This window comes from Ascidiella aspersa, chromosome 6, assembly GCF_963924565.1.
Source record: "Ascidiella aspersa chromosome 6, kaAscAspe10.2, whole genome shotgun sequence".
NCBI classification, from domain to species: domain Eukaryota; kingdom Metazoa; phylum Chordata; class Ascidiacea; order Phlebobranchia; family Ascidiidae; genus Ascidiella; species Ascidiella aspersa.
In genome coordinates this window covers 17,825,172-17,845,611 of record NC_139452.1, presented here as the reverse complement: position 1 = coordinate 17,845,611, position 20,440 = coordinate 17,825,172, and the positions used below count along the sequence as shown (strand labels likewise).

At 31.0% G+C, this 20,440-nt stretch overlaps 3 protein-coding genes across 3 annotated transcripts in view; 2 read left to right on the top strand and 1 right to left on the bottom strand.

Annotated features, from left to right (window-relative positions):
- Positions 1-20,440, bottom strand: part of LOC146140571 (AP-1 complex subunit beta-1-like) — a 70,070-nt gene that overhangs the window by 5,451 nt on the left and 44,179 nt on the right. The gene's annotated exons all lie outside the window — the stretch shown is intronic.
- Positions 128-7,542, top strand: LOC146140575 (uncharacterized). Its single transcript, XM_083392927.1, has 13 exons — positions 128-329; positions 766-905; positions 1,039-1,222; positions 1,354-1,508; positions 2,319-2,469; positions 3,074-3,225; positions 3,349-3,499; positions 3,582-3,730; positions 3,810-3,951; positions 4,327-4,358; positions 4,431-4,538; positions 4,638-4,833; positions 6,896-7,542. Exons 1-13 carry the CDS (start codon positions 266-268, stop codon positions 6,979-6,981), a joined length of 1,710 nt encoding a protein of 569 aa, XP_083249053.1. The 5' UTR covers positions 128-265; the 3' UTR covers positions 6,982-7,542.
- LOC146140574 (uncharacterized) lies at positions 11,716-18,392 on the top strand. The gene is made up of 9 exons (XM_083392928.1): positions 11,716-11,960; positions 14,109-14,251; positions 14,325-14,505; positions 14,865-15,022; positions 15,315-15,471; positions 16,304-16,335; positions 16,488-16,592; positions 16,927-17,086; positions 17,629-18,392. The coding sequence occupies exons 1-9, from the start codon at positions 11,888-11,890 to the stop codon at positions 17,712-17,714; spliced, it is 1,095 nt and encodes a 364-aa protein (XP_083249054.1). The 5' UTR covers positions 11,716-11,887; the 3' UTR covers positions 17,715-18,392.

The following is a 20,440-nucleotide window of genomic DNA, read 5'->3' as shown; positions in this document are numbered from 1 at the left end:
TTATGACAGAGGCACATGCCAAAAAAATATCTATCTTGATGCAAGGCCTGAGGCAATACCTAATTTTTTCTGTAAATGACAGCAAATAATTTTATTCAAGTTTTGCTCAGCAAGGAAAGTTTTACCTCACAAAATATAAATCATTCACAACTGCATGAATTGTACAACATTTAATACTTTTAGCTAATGTAATGTTATAAACTTGTGAAGTTTTAGGTTCAGAACAGATAAATACAGTATCTGCTAAGGACAGAATTTACAAAAAATGTCTAAAATATGTGCAATCATTAGCTTTTTGATGTGTGTGTTCTTTGGATTAAATACAGCATGTAAGTTTTTTTTAATTTGATTAAGCAAAAAATAGTGCTTTTAATTAATTATAAAAATATTTCAACCACAAATCATGCTTTATCAGGTCAGAGAAAGACTGAACTAAAAAAAATAGAACTATTATCTAAGATTGTAAAATATAGCTAAATATAAAATGTAATACACAATCTAAGAACAAAATTTCTCAATCATATTAATTGTGTAGAATTTGTACTATTTAAAATCATGAAAATTTGATAGTGTGGTAGATTATATAAGTAGCATACTTTTTTAAAAGACAAAAGTTTTATAATATTTGATGTTGTAGCAGACAAACCACAAATAAGTTACCTTTATCACAACAAAATAATAAAAATAAATTAAAACTTTAACATAGCCAGCATAAAACGTTTTGGAATGTGTTTCTAGTTAATGCAAATAAATCTGTACTTGCAGTATGTCCAGCAAATTATTACTGCACACTTCCCCGCGATGAGATTATACAACTGCCACAAAGTGTAACTTTGTTGAATCATCATAAGTCAAGACTGTGGTATATTGATCCATACAAAAACAATGTCCTTCTATGTTTTAAGGTATTTATACTAGATAGTCTTATAGATGTTCAATCTACATTCCTATAAAAAATGAATATTTCAACAGACTTATTGACCTTAATTGAGTTTTAGGGAAATAATTAAGACACATAACATTCTGGTATTTGCTTAGAATTTTCTATCAGTTGCCTCAACTGTACTAGTTACATCATACCGACGATTTTTGCCGCCTTGGCACTACCATTTATCTGGAGATCTGGGTGATTTTGATTTACTAGTTGAAAATACTGTTGGTGTATTGATAACAGTTCCTATGCACACAACTCAAGTTGCTCAATTCAAACTGAACTACACATGTAGGACAATTTCTGCAGATTTGTTTTTACAGAAAACATACCATTTTAATTTTAAGTGTTAGAGCTTTTATTTTTTACAAGTTGAACTTAAGAATATTTATCACTATAATAACTTTATTGTGTTTCCAAAGCAAACTGTGAAGTTCTACAATCACAATCTCAAGGCAAGTCCTACAGTTTGAGGTCACAGTTAGCAAATTTTTGCTGGATTACAAAACCCTTAAAAATGGAAAATACCGTTTTATATTTTTCTGGATTGAATTTGGAAGAAAATCAGCAACTGGTGGTAATGATATAGAATAATGGCAAAACATAATCATTTGATTACACTTAAGTGCTTAACAACAACAATTATTGCTTAAGATTTTTGAATCTCCAATAAAAAATCTAATATAAGGTGCAACTTGCGAGTGTACTGTAGGTACAAAATATAGATTAAACCAAATGTTCTTCACATTTATTAAATTAAACTTTTGCAAAAAAGACTGCCATACATCAAACTACTGCAAAATAGGCATTGTTAGGTGAAATGATGCATAAACCTTTGGGTTAAAACAGTGGTAATTGAACTTTATTCTCTCATATACACTTTTATAATTGTCAATTGCCTGACACTCCCATTTAGATATTTAATGATATATATCATCCTAAAAACAGTCCTGTTTTTGTCAATTACATGTCGGTAAGATAAATGAAAATGCCTAAATAAAAAAAATAGATGTAGAAAGTTAACTACAGTAAAACAATTTTTTTCAGTTTCTCCACTACCCATGCATATATTTTATGTAAAGCATGAAACAGCAGAAAAGGAGACTAAACAGCAAGTGGTTAGCATAGTACAATTAAAATATACCCCAAAAAAATGTAGAATTTGCCCTGGATCATTCAAAATCACTGAATTACAGAAAGAAAAAGTAGTCAACAGAGGTACCAACTGAGAAGGTTAATTACAACAGTTTTTCAGAAAGATTTTCACAAATCATGCTACAGCTGCAGATTATATCCAACAAACAAAAAAATATATATAATTCCTTTTATAAATTGTAGCAACTTGTGATATTATTTTATTTTAATGATATGTAATTATTTCACAAAGGTCTGGAACAAGAAAGGGATTGTTACTAACATCAAAGGATCTACAGAATCGAAAGCAATTTTAACCAAATCAAAAGGATTGTCATGTGTCATTGAAATTATGCCACAATCTATATATTCTTTTTCAACAAACTTTTCATTTAAATATTATGGTAGGCGGTAGCATATTTTAACATCTCTCTATATTTTTAATGCGTAACAGTGTAATAATACTCAAAACAGAAAACATTCACATGGGTTCTTCAATCACTAATCGTTTAGGTTAGGGGCTGGTGGACTGAGAGGAAGAGCAAAACATGTCTAAATTTCAATAATTTCGATATCAAAATTGTCATTATGATTTTAAGAACAAGGGAAAAACAGTTTGACATACGTTCTTTTTTTAACTACGAGTCTTGGGGCAACCATCTTGCGAAGTAAACCCAGTTTTTAAGGACAATTATTTGTTGAATTAGATATGCCTATTAGAGCCATGTCTTGTGTGGCAAAAATGTTATAAAAACAGGAACTTTTTTATTGTGCTCCTCAAATTCTGGAAAATTTGGAAACTTTATGCAAACTAGTATTAATAAAAATGTCTTAAAAAAAATGATAGTTTTAATTGTATGCCTAGGTAAAAGAGCTGAAAACTTAGGGGTAACATTTTTATTAGAGAGTGTATCCAGCTAAAATAGATTATAAAACATTTTTAATAACAGCGCACATAATGACATTTAGTCTAAATTACACACCTGTAAATATATTTTGCATTCAAAGATAACTGCCAAGTTCTGTCATCGATGAATGGAAGCTCCTATCAGTTAAGTGTTACTTCAACAGAACAATGTTGGATTACACCAACCTTGAGCAGCAATAACATACTTTTTCGCTTTTCAAATGTGACTTTCCAGAAAAAACAAGCTTTAACAGTTAGTATACTGTATGTAAACTTGCAATAAGTAAACAAGTAGAACAATAAAACATACAATAACAACAAAATTAGAATAACAATTTCTTTTTTTTTATCTAATGTCTGCTAAACTGTAATTCAGATTGTCAATAAAAATGGATTGATAGCAAGTTTTGTTGGGCCTACAAAACTACATACTGTCGCTGGAAAAGCTTTTACATCATTTTATTTTATCTCTGTTCAGTCACCAAATGTGACAAAAGAAGTGACAAGTTTTTTTATGAGTTATTACAGTAAGTCATAAATACTATTACTGGATTAAGGGACTAGCATTGTTCTTTGTGGAAACCAAAAATAAATAGTATATTTACTTAGCTAACTGCCAATTGATCACGGGAAGTCATGGCACAATTCAGCAAAGCACCAATGAAGCCAACTGTTGGATTATGCAACCAAGTACAATAATGGAGCGTGTGTATCTGACTATTAAGTTTGCTCCGCCATTATCTGGTCATACTTTTTTGGTAAAGACAACAAAATAAAAATAAACAAAATGCTAGAATTAACTTATGTCAATAAGTAATCTAAATGATTGATTTGCAGATTACTGACTGGATGAATTCAAAAATCATTTGGCAGTCACCAGGCATAGTAAAATCAAGTTATACCATAGAATTGTACACAGATGAAAGAAGTAAATTTGTGATTGAAGCACAGAACAGCAAGTTTGTTCTCAAGTTTCACAGTAAGAAATAAATGTTTTGCATAGAACATTGTATTAGTAAATAATTTTAAAAAATCGACTTGGCTTTAAAAACAATACCTATAAAGGCGAAAAAAATCTCATTTGAATTGATAACACTTATGGCTCTAATAAACTCTTTTCTATATATACCTATATTGGCATTACATTGCCATGTGATAACATTGCTGTAGTTGTATGGTTCTCATGTGTATAGTTTTCTATAGACTTTATCCACACGGCATCTTATCACACCATAAAAAAATATTTGATTTAACTTTGGTTAGTAGCTTGCATATTAAGTGTGTATTAAGGTATAATTCAAATGAAAATGTTACCCTTAAAAACCTGATCTATCATACCAACTTCATTTTTCAGCAATGACACTGGAAGATATTACTTGTGGAAAGGTAAGAAATCTAAAAACTGGCAAGCTCCCAAAACTGCTGTCTGTATTTACCAAATATTCAACTATTCTACAGAATAAATTGCAATGTGAAGATGGTGTTTCTGGAAATATATCATCAAACAATTGCAACTCAACATGCAAAGCAGTTGAAAGCATGATGGACAATGTATTTTCTTCATTGGTATGAAACTGTATAAATTGATCCATTTTCAGGGATACTTAATTTCACTACATTTATTGTTTAAGATGAACTATTTATCAATACACAACTGTTTTACAGAATTTAGAATCAATGACAGGTGTTTTGAGATCAACTTGTAATGGTCTAGTTTGCCAAAGAGGTTTAGGAGTTAGTTTTCAACCAATTTACTACAGTGAAACCATAAAATGTTTAAAAAACAAGGAAGATTGCTATTGCCCTAAGGAAGAAAATTCCCCACATGATTTCTGTATAAAGGAAAGGGAATGCAAGTTAGGTATGTACAAATCGATATGTATAAAGTAGTAAATTAAATTCCACGACAAATTTTAACATTCATAGTCTTAAATGCACATATATCAGTGGTTCTCAACTAGTTCAAAGATCACTCTGTAAAACATTTAAAGTGAGAAACTATGGAGAAGTGAATAGTTTACTAAACTCAACATAACATTGTTGTATGTCAAAATTTTCAAAAAAAACATAATAATAAATATTTGAACTGTTTAATAAAAAACATGAATAGCTAGACGTTTTTTGTAAACTTCGTCAGTGGGTATTTTTAAGGCTAAATTGTCATGGGTGGTTTGTCAATGTAATTGGATCATTATTAATAGGATTATTTAGCAGGTTAATTGTTTTAATACTATATATTTCACTTTGGGTTGTTGGCCTTAGGCTATGTATTAAGTTGTCTTCCCTGACTTGTTTCTGCAAACAAAAAAGATATGGAATGAAAATTTTCCGCCCTTCCCTATGACTTACTGAAGAAGTGGGTAGTTTGCCAATGGATACATTTTCAGTAATGATTTTTTCAGTGATCTTTTGGTAAAGACTATGCAAAATGATATGTTTTTTAATTTATCAATAGACATAATTATTTTATGGAACTATTTCATAATTTTTTAATTTTAACTGATTCTTGTCCAAAACCTCCTCTACAATAAAAGAATTTTATTTCCTAAAATTTAAACCTCCCATATTAAAAGAGACATTTTATATTTATTTTATAGGTTTGCACCCTTGATTTTTATTTTATAAGTTTCCACCTTCTTTTGTTTGATAGCGGCTTAATTGGTTAGTTTTTATAACAGACGATGGCTGGAGAGATGTTAGGTTTTGGCAGTATGGATTAGCACAGTGGTTCTCAACCTTTTTAGCTTACGGACCGGTAAAATTTCAAAACAAGTTTTGCGGACCGTGGACCTTCAAAAATCAACCCAAAATGTAATTACGACAATGCAACTTAAAAGCAAAGAATGGAAACTTTAATATAATGAGCAATTTGCTGCTGTCTTTTGATATCATACGTGGTTTATTAAAGTTTTTCACCTACAACTGGTTTTAAAGCCTAAGACTTTACTGAGTTTTTTTATCTTATGGACCGGTAAAATCAAAATCAGCCCAAAATGCAAATATTTCAAAAGTATGCAACTTAAAAGCAAAGAATGGAAACTTCAATTCAATGAGCAATTTGCTGCTGTCTCTTTGATATCATACCTGTAAAAGTTTTTCACATACAACTGGTCCTAAAATTTAAGACTTAAACGATCTGTTTTAAACAGTTGGGCACAACACTTGCATTGTGTCCTACAATAAAGTCCAAAGTAGACCATTAACTCTATGTTGCATCACAACGCAGCAAATTATGAAACTGGCGAAGTTCTACATTTGATGGACAAGCTTTTAACATCTTGCATTTTGCAACTAAGATAGAAAATTGTAATATATTTGGCGGACCGGCAGGAAAGTTAATGTGGACCGGCGGTTGAGAACCACTGGATTAGCATACTGGCATCTGGCATTAAGAGCAGAATAGACTCCTTCGGGGTAATATTTTTCGCAGTTTGACGGTGCGTTTTTTTCACGTAATAACCTTTTTAGTTTTTCTCAAAAAACAAACATGTACCAAAGCCAAAATTGTTTAAGTTAAAATTGTTAAATCGTAACTGCTTTCACAAAGCAAACAACTGAAAAAGAAGGGGCTATAAAGAAAACTACCAAGTGACTAAACTGTGAAAAGCAAAAAAGGTTGGTTTTCAAGGAAGATTTTTGTTATTTTTGCTGTCTGCGGTGGATCCCTTACAAAATTGTCTAAAATTCTGCTTAGGTCTAAGATTATCGTTTTGTTATGTTGCTCTCACTATTTATTTAAACGTGTTGTGGGTCACTTTGTTTTTATTGACTACAAAATAAACCACATTAAACTTTACTGATGAATAATGCATTAAAACAAATTTTTGATCAATCACTGATGATATATTTAAAACAACCAAAAAAAAATATATCCATTTATTAAATATAAAATATTACATGACCTATTTTATTTTGTATTTCAGAAAAGGGATGTGCAAGAGTTTGTTTTTTTGCAAAAATATTTTTTTGCATTAAAAAAAAACGGAACAGAGCCATCGAACTACTCTAGCCCTGTAAAGGAACAATGTAAAATAGAATTCTGCAAGACACATAAAAAATTTTTTCAATATACTTGTAAATGCAAAAAATGTCAACACATTATAGTAATGGCAAATGACATTGATCTACTTGCATGACATACCCATTGTCTCAATTGTAAAATAGTTCTTTCAGCAAATCTTTTTATTAATTTAATAAAAACAAATTACTGAAAGAATTTTTTTACAATTGATACAATACCTTGTTGGAACAGTATATTCAAACCCTTGTGACTACATAATGCGTACAATCTCGTTGTCAGCAAGAATAATAACAATGCTTTCTGAACCAAGAAGTGGTCAATTATAGCCTATCTATTGTATAACAAATGGCTAGGGTGCCAAATGTCATGTGTATATCTACTGTGAAATAAAATAAAAGACAAAAATTATATTTTAATGGAAAGAAGATTTGATGTTATTAAGCGAACAAGAAAAATGTCAGCAATGTTTGAAAGTACACTAGTTAAACAGGCATTATAGACTTTTCATTAAAAAAGACTTAGATAAAGCTAGATTCTATTTGAATAAGGAACTGACGATGCCAGCATAAGCGAAATATATATTCTTTTTAAAAAAATGTCTGATCCTGATTTTACTCTGGTTTTTGAACTTTGAGTTTTATTGTTTAGATACAGCTATGAATCATACACAAAAATTTATCATGGGGCTATTAATTACAATAAATTTTAAGAGGCAGAAACACTAAAATTAAATGAAACTAGGAAATAAAAAAGCAAATTATTACAACAAACATAACAATGTTTATCAGCAAATATCAAACACAGATTTGGTTATTTCTTGAAGTTTTTTTTGGTCCTCTTGTTTAAACAAGTATCTCATATAGAAAAATCAAAACAAATCGCCTTGATATCATTATATACTTCAGATATCAAAAAGTTGCACAGCTTAAACTTTGCCTTTCATTGAGACCCCAAGATAAAGTTGTCAGTTTAAAACTAGTTAGCACATTTGACTAAACAAACAAACACCATTAAATCCTTTTGCTTTTCCCTATTATTGGTAGAGAATAAAAGGTACAAACAACCTTGTTAGATGCTTGTCTTTTTTCAAAGAAAAGCCATAAAGCTTGTAATCAATTAAAAGAAAACAACTTGCGTACGAAGTGGGTAATGTTTGTTTTTCCGTTTGCGCTGAAGTTAAAATACACGAAGTATGTTGAGATAAAAACTCCTGCGTTTTAATTTTTTTGCGATTTAAATTTGAACATTGGTTACTTAAATTAGGAGTTAAAAATGAGGTATTTCGTTTTAGAATAATTTACTGATAACTTGTTGGCCAGCAACCACATTTAAATGTTAATGACTTCTTTATTAACCTGCCATTCTAGCAATTGAAGTGATTTATAGGACATCCAGAGGCAAGTATCATCAGCAAAGAGTCACATGTTTAAGTTGGATGTATTGGGTAAATCATTTACATATAATAAAAAGAAAAGGCCAAAGAACGGAACCTTGTGGAACGCAGCATGACAAGGTTTCTAGATGATCCGTTTTGGTTGACAATTTGACAAGTAACTTATTTATACGATAACAAGTCCATAAAAATGTAGCTTGTTCAGCAATATGTTGTGATTCACAGAATCAAAAGCTTTAGTAAGGTAATGGAAGATCGCACAAGTGTTTAACTTTGCAATATTGATCACCAGAATTGATCACAAACCTAAGCTAATGCCAAATTGGAAGAATGTTTAGCTCAAAATCAATATTGAAATTTATAGATAGTTTAAAATTTCTCAAGATATACCTGCATTTTTCCATGCAAAAGCCGTTCAAAAACTTTGGCTATGATGGGTAAAAGAAATTGGGCGATAATTTTTTAGACAATCAGGAAAAACACCAAGTTTAATGCATTCATTGAACAAGTTATATAAAAAATAGGAGATAAGGTGAATGCGGCTATCTTCATCATTCGAATTGGCGTATCATAAGGCCCTTTTGCTTATTTTTTAGACAGCATGGTAATACTATTTAGTACCGCCGTTTCATCAAATGGCATGATAAATGAGTTTGATAATGAATTCCTTGAAAAACAGCTGCAAGAGATGGTGGTTTTTAATTTTTTGCGCCATCTTGTGGCCACTCTGGGAAAAATGACAGTTTATCACCCGGTTGTCACATGTCACACACAAGGTTGGGATTTTTTTGGTGTTGTTAATTCTTTAAGTATTTTCCAAGTAGCTAGTGGCTTTGATGATGATGATTTAAATGCCCGATGATAATAATTTTGTTTTGCAATTTTTATTACTTTTTTACGTAAGTGTGTGTATTTTTAGTACTTTGAACCGCCGATAAATTTTACATCCTACAGCTTTGCTTTATAGCTTGTTGTTTATTTTTATTGCCTTTAGTATGCCTTTTGTGATCAAAGGATTATTGTGTTGTTTATTTTGTGCTTGTAAAAGTTTTAAGGAACGGTGCATGTTCGTCTATTGTATTTTGTAAACTGGTAATAAACTTTCCAAACTGTTTTTCTATGTTAAGATTTTCAATGTTTTCTACAAATACCTTAACACCCAGCAATTGCTTAAACTTGCTTGATAGCGTCATGTTTAAGCAAATACGTAATCCCGGTGCTAAACTGCGTCAAACGTGAGAAAAATCCTCATTGAAAACACAAATGCTTATTGTTAACTACTGCTATAAACGCAATATTTCGCGAACTCTGCTAAGTATTGCGTGGGTAAACATTTGTAAGAAGATTAGGCTTTGGCCTCAATCACTATCGCTAACAAACTGATTAAAAATAAAAATTCAATTCTTCGTAAATTTGCGAACTCTACCTAAATTTTACGCGTAAACAGGCATCAATAAGTTCCTAAACATAATAGTCTTAGTTGGAAACATTAAAATTTTACTTTATGAAGGAAATGTACTTAGTTTTATTTTTTTATTTCCCGGCAGTTAAATTAAACTTGGGACTATATTTTACTTACTGCGACGACAAACGCGATATTTTGCAAACTCTGCCTAATTTTTTTATTTCCCGGCAGGTAAATTAAACTTAGACTATCTTTTACTTACTGCGACAACAAACGCGATATTTTGCAAACTCTGCCTAAATTTGGCACTGTTAAACTTAAGTCTTTACTTGGAACGTTGCACACGTTTGTTAGCATAGTTTATAACAGTGTTTCTCAACCGGGGGTCCACAAAAACTTCTAAATATACCTATATTAAATTAACTAACGCTGGGGCTTGGGATACATGCTTAAACACAGTCTTGGTAACATTGTACCATGTTGTAAATCGCATTGAGTGTGATGTAACATTTCCAATGTGATGTAACACAAATATTTTGTAAAATGACTGGGCGAACATGTTGCCACACACACACACACACACATCTCACAAACTTTCTCTTTTATTATTAATTCTGTTTAGCTTGAGGACAGACTTTTCAAAATCTTTAAAAATAGGCCTTAATATTATAAATTATGAAAGTAAACAGTATGTTACTTAGAGCTGGATGAAAACACGAGAAGACCCAGAAGGCAACAACGAGATTAACCATGCGCTCGAAACCTATGAAACATCATTGTAAATACATTATTGGCAGTATGTGACTGTAAAATTAATAATTAGTCTTGGCTTAAGCAAAAAAATACAAAGCATCAAGGTTAGGTTTTATTTTTCGAATGCTATTAAAAGCCCTCCGCTCTAATCAGGTATTGCAAGGGGGTACAATTTTCAGAACTTTGACTGGGTTAGAAATTTAGGAAGTCTGCAAAACCGCAAAATAAGAAATTAAAAGAATGTAATGCATAAAATTTTCTGCGCCTTCGGCACATTTCATTATAGGTCAAGTCGTGCCTTTTTAGATTGGCTGCCTATATAACATTTCGTGATATTGTCATTTGTCGATCGACATACAGTTTGTAGGTGTGCCGCCAAATTGTTTAACTCTGTTGGTGTGCCGCAAGTGAAAAAAGGTTGCGGAGCACTGGTCTAGAACACTGTTTACCAACCTTTTTTATACTAGTGCCCCCTTGGGCAACAAAGTATTTCACATCGCTAATTTATTTTCAGATAGGAGTTAATGGTCTGCTTGGGTTTAAAGATGCATTTAAGGGCTACTTTTTTTGGAAATAACAATTACATTCTTTTTAGGTAGGAACTAAGGATCTGCTTGGGTTGACAGATGGGTTTCTGCAATGTTACTTTAACATTGTTTTAAAACATCTGTACAGTTAGGGGCAAACAAAGTGGTCAACTTAGAACATTTAAGCTATGGAAATGTGTCACAAATCTTTTTTAATGTTATATATCGACATTGTGATGACCTAAGGCATGTATACAAAAGAAAGTCCTATGCTAATCATCCTAAGGGCCATGCACCATGTTTTTTCAAATGTTTTTTCTGGCAAAACAAATTAAACATTTTGTAAAAATTTTATTTGCTGGAAAAAAACTAAATTTTTATCACGGATCAGTGCAAAAAATAGATCTAAAATAAAGTACACACTTTATTGTTTTTTCAAACAGTGTAATTATTGCATCCTAACGGGAAAATAATATGTCAAATATTTACAAAAAAACATCATTGCCTGGAGAAGCCTCAAGAATTACTGCGTCATTTTTTTCAATTGTGCCTTAAGGCATATGCCAGACAGATTTGGCAGCAATTCTGTGAATTTAAAGTAAACTCAGACAGACATAGAACAGTGGGTCATTTCTCTATAAAGTCTTTGTATGATTTTCGGATTTGGGATGTTTTACTATCATAAGCCAAACTGTGTGAGCAGATCACATATTATTAAGTAGGTGATAGTAGAAAAATAGTTATTTAAAAGCGAACATCAAAAATAATACAGGGTATTTTTACTATTAAAGCAAGTTAATTATATTAATTCATTTTATGTCTGTGCACGGAATGAAAGTCTTCATCTACATCTGCTTTTTCTTTCAGTTAGTTTGTTCCTGTTATGCTGGTGAGTGTAGAGTAACCTTAAACACTGGACAGGGTATGGTTGTACTATGCACTGTAATGTGGGTACGGGTGGGGATAAATATTACAATTTACAGGTTATTTTTTAAATTACTGGCATTTTACCTATTCCTGGAACAGAATAAAATGCTAAATGTGGTGGTAATTTTATAATAAGCCTTTGGTGATACTTAACCGTTTTAAGCTTTATCAAGGAAATAATTAACCTCATTCACATGAAATATTTGGTATGACCTAAATCAGGGGCGTGCAACCTGCGGCCCGCGGAACCAAAATATGTGGCCCGCGGTGTGCTTTGGTTTTTGACCCGCACCACTGAACATTTAGGTGTTACTGTTAAAATATTGAAACTTCCTGACTGTTCCTTAGTCTAGGTCGCCTTATATAGCATGTCAATTTTTAGTTTATTAGAATTAGAATAGAATATGACCTGCTAACATATTAGAACAGAATGTGACCTGCTAACAAAATAAAACAACAAAATGTGTTTTGGATGCTGTTGCGGAAAGTGTACAACTTTGTGTGAAAGTGAATTGCGCTTCCATTTTTTTTGTTCTTAAAAGGCTAATTGCGTCGCAATTTTTTTTGTTCTTGACATGAATAGCTTCTTATGGCCATGTAAAGAAAGCATATTAAAAATGTCCGTTTGATGTTTTTCGCTCATTTGAAATGTAACTGTTTTATATTCAATTTCAATGTTCATGTGAGTTGTAAAAAAAAGAAACAAATTTCTCTCTGCACAGCTTAAATGTAGTTTTTTGCCGCGACCATCTCGATCTAAATAAGTTTCCACAGCTGAGAAAATTTGTCGCTTTTAAGGTGGCATTGTTCGGTTCAACGTATGTGTTTGAGCAATTTTTTTGGTGGTAGTCACTAACACAGTGGTAGGCCAACTGTGGACCGCAAGTTATTTTTGAATAGCTTGGTGTTATCAGGTACCCTAGTTGTTGGCCGCATGATAACCGTACAATACATTCATTGCACTTTATTTTAACAATTGGTGTTGCATATAATGTTTTAAATTGGCTCAGCTTGGAAAGACCCATGTGGCAAATGTGGTCTTGTGAGCCTGTAAAACTATATTTTTTGCCAACTTTAACTCAATGTAAACGCAATTTTTTCGCGCTTCGCGCGTAGATTTTTTTTTATATAATGTTTCATAATATAGCAGGACAGTGTTTTGCCCATTAAGTGCCGTAGAATTTTCACCTTAAAACCAAATATCCCCCTGAATCCACCATTGTTTTCATAGTGGGCCTACTTTGGGCCACAACAAAAAGTTTGCCGACCACTGTACTAACAGGTAGACAACAATATATGCAAGTGGCCCGTGGTCTAATCCGAATACACATATTTGGCCCGGCATAATGAAAGGTTGCACGCCCCTAACCTAAATGATTAATCATAAGAAAGACATTTTTTGGGGGTAGCAAGATAGCATATTTGCCCAGTTTATTTTTTTAGGGTTGCCCTTTCAGCGATTTTCTCTTAGGCACAAATTTCACAAAATAGACATAATTTTTGAAACAGTTTAACTTGTGGCGATAAACTTTGAAAAATCTTTCGAAGGTTAAGGTGTAGAATAAAAACATATTAAAATGGCAATAGACACTTGTAATTTTTAAACACCATTTTTGCATGGAGTAACCATAAAATGTTTACATTGTCACACACCAAGAGCAGTCAAAAGCAAATAAATACCACAAAAATTGAAAGTATTATTTATTTTTTATTTCATTTTTATTCATGAATGGTGCTTTGGGTAAGCTTGGACTCTGATGGATCAGACATTAGTAACTTAAAAAAGTTGGCATTCAAAAAGTATAAAACATCTGCAAAATAACAACAAAAATATGAGTGAATTTTTTTTAAATGTTTTAGTTTGTTAGACCACATTCTAGGCAACTCTGGGTCTTGTTTGGCTGCCTTAGCTAACATTTATGTAAACAGTTTATTGGTTTGAAAAAAAAATGTTCAGAAATCACTGCAGTAAAAAGCTTAACTGTACCCCATTTAGTTTTAAAGTTAATTTGCATAAATTTTTTTTAAATAATTAAAATATTACAAAAACGTCATTACTTTGGCTGTATCATAATGAGTTGCTTCATATTTGTTTTTTGTTTTGTCTTAGAATGTTTGCCATATAAAACTTGTACTAAACCATGGGGAATTATTAGACAAGATGATGTTGGAATCACAGAATTAATTTGGAACTATGCAAGAACATGGTTTATAACACAAAACAAAAAAGTGGACATGGTATTGTCCTTTAAGGTATTGCTGTTCAACCTAATTGTGAGTTTTGATCATTAATTTAAATGGCATAACAAAAGTGTGTTGTTTACAGAACTTCACCGCAACACCTTACCCTGTTATGGTAGAGCAATACAAACAAACGGAATCAACAAGGCAGTTCTTATATGGAAACAATTTGAACTTTGAACTTTTCTTAAAAGATATAACTGGAGTTTTAATATATGTTCCAATTCAGTTAATTAATACACCACAATTTGTGCTTCAGTACTATAGTAAGTTCAGAAGTGTGTAAAAAATTTCCAGAACAACACTGAGTTTGAAGATATCTTATAACAAAAAAATGTTTTAAACAGTGCCTCAAGCTTTATTCTGTGATAATAGTATAGTACCAGAGACTCACAAAAATATTTACTCCAATTTACGATACTAATAGTAATTAAAACATTTGCTCACAATGGTAGTCACATACTTTTTAGGTGGATTTAATATAGCAAAGTGCAAATATAACTTTAAAGTGCTCTCCTACCAACCTAGTGCTATGTGTACCACAGGATGAGAGTCACAGGTTTAGACCAATGATGAAAGAATGTTTATCTTATTTTTATTATTTTTAACATCTGTACTTTTCTAGGCAATTGTAAACTCGTGAACAACAGACAAAACATTTTGTCATTTGATTCATCTGAGAAAAATGCAGAAACATGTTGGATTGTGGAACCTACTCACGACCTGAATGAAATGTACTTTGTTTTGAGAGATGTAAAAACAAGTGGTGACAATAAAGTTCAGGTATGCAATTATCCTTTAGAATTGTTTAGCCTAACATCGTGCAATTGCTGGATAAGATAAATTAAACTGCATCATGCAATCATAGCTACACTGAATAATTTTAACCACAGCAATAGCAGGTAGTATTCTAAGCTAACAATTGTAGTAAAACTTTAATATTTTCATGGTGTGTAAAGATGGAATAGAAATATAGCAACAACAACGAAAAATACAATACTGGTATTTTTATTTAATATAAGCAAAACGATTTACAACAAATTAGTAGTTTTATAAAAGTCTTTTATACTTTTAGATTACGGATATCCATTCAAATACAGTCATTTTGGAGCAAAATTCAACTGATTATCAATCAGTTTCGTATAAGTCAAACACTTCGAGTGTGGTTATGATAAACTTGAAGAATGCAACACAAAACAAAAACATAACAAAGTTTATGCTTTCCTATTATTGTGAGTAGTTAGAGCAGGGGTGGCCTACCAGTTGAGACCAAGTGTCATTTACTTGTTTAACCGCATTTGTTATGAGGTTAACCGCAGAGCCACACCTTACTTACATGGAAACAGTGACTTCATGAAACATTTTCCATAAGAACCTAAGTGCATTTATTAGTTTAAATAGATAAAATTTAAATGTAAAAAAATAATGCATTACACCCTTCAAAAACTCACATTTTCGATATACCACCACTTAACAAATCAACTGGGGACAGAACATTTAAAGGTCATTCTCCCCACAGCTCAACGGCTACACAGAAACCACATACAAGGTTTTTGCTAAGTGCAAAAAGTGTTCAAGGCAAACAATATTCATAAAAGCAATATATTTTTTGCATTTACTATACCAACGGGTTAGCCACCCCTAAACTAGAGTAACAATGAAATAAATATATGATAACTACAACAAGTAAGAACTATTAGGTAAAAAATAAAATAAAGTTAAAGCTAATATTTATTGACCACAAAATAAGTTAAAAAAAGTAAATACAATCCACAAAAAATGTATCCTGTAAGGCCAATAGAACTAATTATTTTTATTAATTAAACAAATCTTTTGGCAAAAGTCAATTTATGAACCATTTTTTCATAAAAATTGCACAAAATGACTTTTAGATATTTTCCTTGTTTTAATGTTTCACTTCAATGACTATAAACATATAATATTCAAGCTGTACTTGAATAACTATACCAAATTGTTTTATTGTTTAAAGGCATAAAAATAAAAAAATGTGTACATTATTTCAGTCACTTTAAGATAAAAAGGCTAATAAGAAATGTTTTTTAGCAATGACATCAAGTGACAGCAGTTGTTTAAAGGTAAGTATTTGCTACCAAATTTAGCTAAAAAATTTCTGAAGAAAATGTTTTATTAGAGTTTTTATGTTTATTTGAAAAAAAATATATAAATAATATACCTTAATCAAAAAAGCATATCATTTCAGTTAATACTAATAGGGCATTTTCCTTAGAAACAAAGTGAATGTGAGAAGCAAGGTGGTCCACCACTTCTAGTTCAAGCGAAATGCAACTGCAGAGCCTATGATGATATGGTTCAAAGAGAGATTGAGATTGGGGTACATTTATTGCAAATTTCTTCACAAACCTATTTATTAATAAATATATGTTACATACATATATAATTATATATGTTTACATATATATATAATTATATATATATACATATATGTTTATCAAAAATAAAATGATACAGTTTATTTTATAGTGCAGTTTTGCACAGATCTGCCATATGAGATCTACCGTAAGACAGAAAAGGTTAAAATTCATTTTAAATTTATATAAAGAAGCAGCTGCTTAAATAATAACATCTTCAAAGACAATATTGACAATATATGCACAAAGTGTAGATTCAACTTTTATTTTAATTTCAGTTTATTATTTGTATTACAGCAACTTATTCAACAAAGGGAGGCGATTAGTGATGATATAGGTTCTGGCGAAGCAAGAAACTATAACTTATGTTTATGGGATCCTTCAAGGTGTATATGCCGCAGAACTGGGAATGCATTTAAAAAGTATTGTTCTAAACCATACAAAGACTGCATGTCAAGTAAGCATTAAGGGCTTTGAACTTTTTTTTAATTTAAGGTGGTTTTGCAAGAATGTGGAGATCACTTGTCCAGCAAAATTAACTTCACAGTTGTGTTTTATTTTGATACAAAAGCAATTCTCTTTTCCATTATTAGATTGAGCCTGTTTACAGTTTGGTTTTGGGCTTTATTAAGTATAAATTAAAATATGTTTAGATAAATTTCATACCTTTTGTGCACATACATTTCATAAAATACACTTTAAATAAACCAAACCCTATTATCAAAGGCAAATTACTCATACCTAGTTCTGTATGGGCTTTGATATTCTTACTACACTGAACTACAACCATTATGCTCCAAATTATTCAGTTTTTATTAATCCATATTGACCATATTCCATTACCACATATGCATGTTATATCAATTTTCTAAATAAAGAAAAGAGTTTATAAAAGTTGTTGTATAACTGAAAAAAACTCAGTTTTTATCAAACAACTTTCAGAATGCTCTTTACTATGTCTAATTCCAGTTTATAATTTTCTATTTAATGCATTTGCAGTGCAAGGATGCATGAGGGTTTGCTTCATTGCAAGAATCCGAATTTGCTCAAAAAAAGTTCATTCAAGAACAGTATCTTTGCTATAAACTGCCAATGGTGCTAAATTGATTCAAAATAGCAACATTTGTATGTAATAAACATTTCAGAACACCTATTGCACTGTCCATATAAATATTTAGAAGTGTACTTCATTTGTTTGTTAGTCATGTTGTGCAACTACAATTTATGGCATATATACTATAAAACTACCACAAAAATATTTTAGCATTGTGTTACATCAGGTTTAACTTGTTTAGGAAAGTTTCAAGATTTTATGAATATTATAAGTGTGTTTAAAGTTTATTTTGGTAAATTATATGTGTTTCAATTACTTCTGTAAAAAATATTAGGATTTTTTAACAACTTAAGTGAGACAGAAACCTTTATCAACTTCTGTTCACCATTTGTTTAAATGTACTCAGATGAAAATGTTATCATTTATCAAGTGTTTTTTTAAAGAATAGTTGCAACTTCTAATATAAAAGTAATCAAAGCCAAATCGTTAACTTGCATATAGTAATTCAAACTAAAATTATTTTATTTAGAACATATTTCAATGGAGGAGGTATCTTTTTGACTTAAATTAGATATAGTATGCTAGTAGCAAGTTTTGTTGTCATAAAAATTTAAATGTGTTACTATTACATAAGACATGGTTTTGACTTAGTTTTTTTGTAGAATTATCTGCTACTTATTGCAAAGTGTTTCTATATTATAGAGTCTTTGCCAGGCCATTATATAGGGTGGTTTTTGTAGAATTATCTGCTACTTATTGCAAAGTGTTTCTATATTATAGAGTCTTTGCCAGGCCATTATATAGGGTGGTTGCACATGAGACTGATAGGCAATAGTTATATACAAGACCCACAAAACAAATTTTTCATTGTAATAGTCTTACTATGCGTTTGTTTGTCTATTGCCGTATGTAAAAAGTGATTTTTTTTTAGAACATTGCACGAAAAGACTGCATTCCATATGTATATTTTCCAGGAGTTGCCTGGAGAACAATGTGCTTTTAAGATTCATAGTTTTATTACTTAATATTATGACCTGTGATGTGATGCCTAAAAAATTTTTGCCTTCCAATTTATCTCTGATTCGCTCCGTATGTTACTTAATTATGGCCTGCGAAAAATATATTTTTACTGCCTTTACTGCAATGCGCAAAATGTAAGCTTTAAGGCTGCATGTTATTTATTATTATTTTAGTTTTGTCATGTAGTTGTGGGTCATGTCATAGGCGTATAGTCTTTGTACTGTATTTTAAAAGTTAGTGTGGCTAAGAGTTTTTATTTTGGATCATAGTTCCATCTCAGGGCCACCAAACCATGTTCCCAAAACTATTCTTTCAGCCAAGTTCGCCCCTGTTAGCTCTTAAAAGAGTATTTTGAGACATGGCAAAAAATTTGACCAATACTTACACAAAATGGTTGGACGTCTATGTAATAGAGCATAGGTTCAAGCAAGTATAACCACAACACAACCATGTTTTGCAATATTTAGTGATTTGAATTGCACAATTATTAGGTGGCCTGACAGAAATATATCAGTGGCAACTCACGCCTATTAATATTTTTTCAGTTTTTATTCAGTTTGTACGTAGTTATGCATTGAAATTCCCAATAAAAGATTCAAATAACCATTGTTTTGTATTTCAATTAATTTTATTTTTATTGGCATATGTAATTCGTATCGTTTGTTGTATTTCATGTATAAGTTATATTAAACAACACCCTCTACTGAATCCTAGTAACAGTTTTGTAGAACATTCTTAACTAGCTTAAGGAATTTCAAGTAATTAAAAATTCAAAAACGTTCATGTTCAAACAGCACTAATGGAGACAACAGTGCAGTTTATCTTGCCTTGAGGCTAATTCTTACTCATGCACACATGGATAGTTACATTTTTTTAAAGTGCCTTTTTCTTAAGACAGTTCCCTTCATAATAATAATAAGATAGCAGAAAAATTAGCTAAGGAATAAACTGCGAATATCAATTCAGATTATTGCAATAATTTGACCACAAGGTTAAAGGGTAAACAGGAAAACACTAACAAGGCCAGAAAGGATACATTATTTGCCTAGTTTGTTACTACTATATTAAAATTGAAATTAACTATTAGCTATTAGTTAGTTCAGCATTTAAAAGTAGGAAAACTATTGTATTAGAAAATATAAGCTATCTTAGTCACTACATTACTGTCATGTGCAAAACGTCCTACTATGCATGACCAATCAAACCAACCATCAATTATTTTTGCAAAACAAGATTGCAATTAAAACAAGGTAAAACAGGATTTCCAGAATACGAGGACTAAAGATTGGTAATGAATTAGGTTATAATTATGCAACCTTTCCAGTGTTATAAATCTGTTTTATCATTTAAAAGAGAGCTGTTGGTCTATTCAATAAACCATTTAAAACCGCTACGTACAATGATCTTGAATATACAATGACACAATAAATTATTATGAGCTTGTAGAAATAGGAAAATAATACTTAATAGACGTAGATTGCATTTAAATATTTAGAGAAGGATTTTGTAAAACTTTAGTTTGTCATTATTCTGTTTAGAATGAACTACAAAGCAGATACAGTTATTCATACACTTAGAAAGTGTTAGTTGACTTACAAAAATAACGATGCAAAAGAAAAGCTTTAATACAATTTGATTCCATTTAATTGCCCAATGAGACTGTCAAAACTGAAACTACAATTGCCAACCAGTCACTTTAAGTACTCGCACACAGGCCTAACTTATTAAAACAACAAA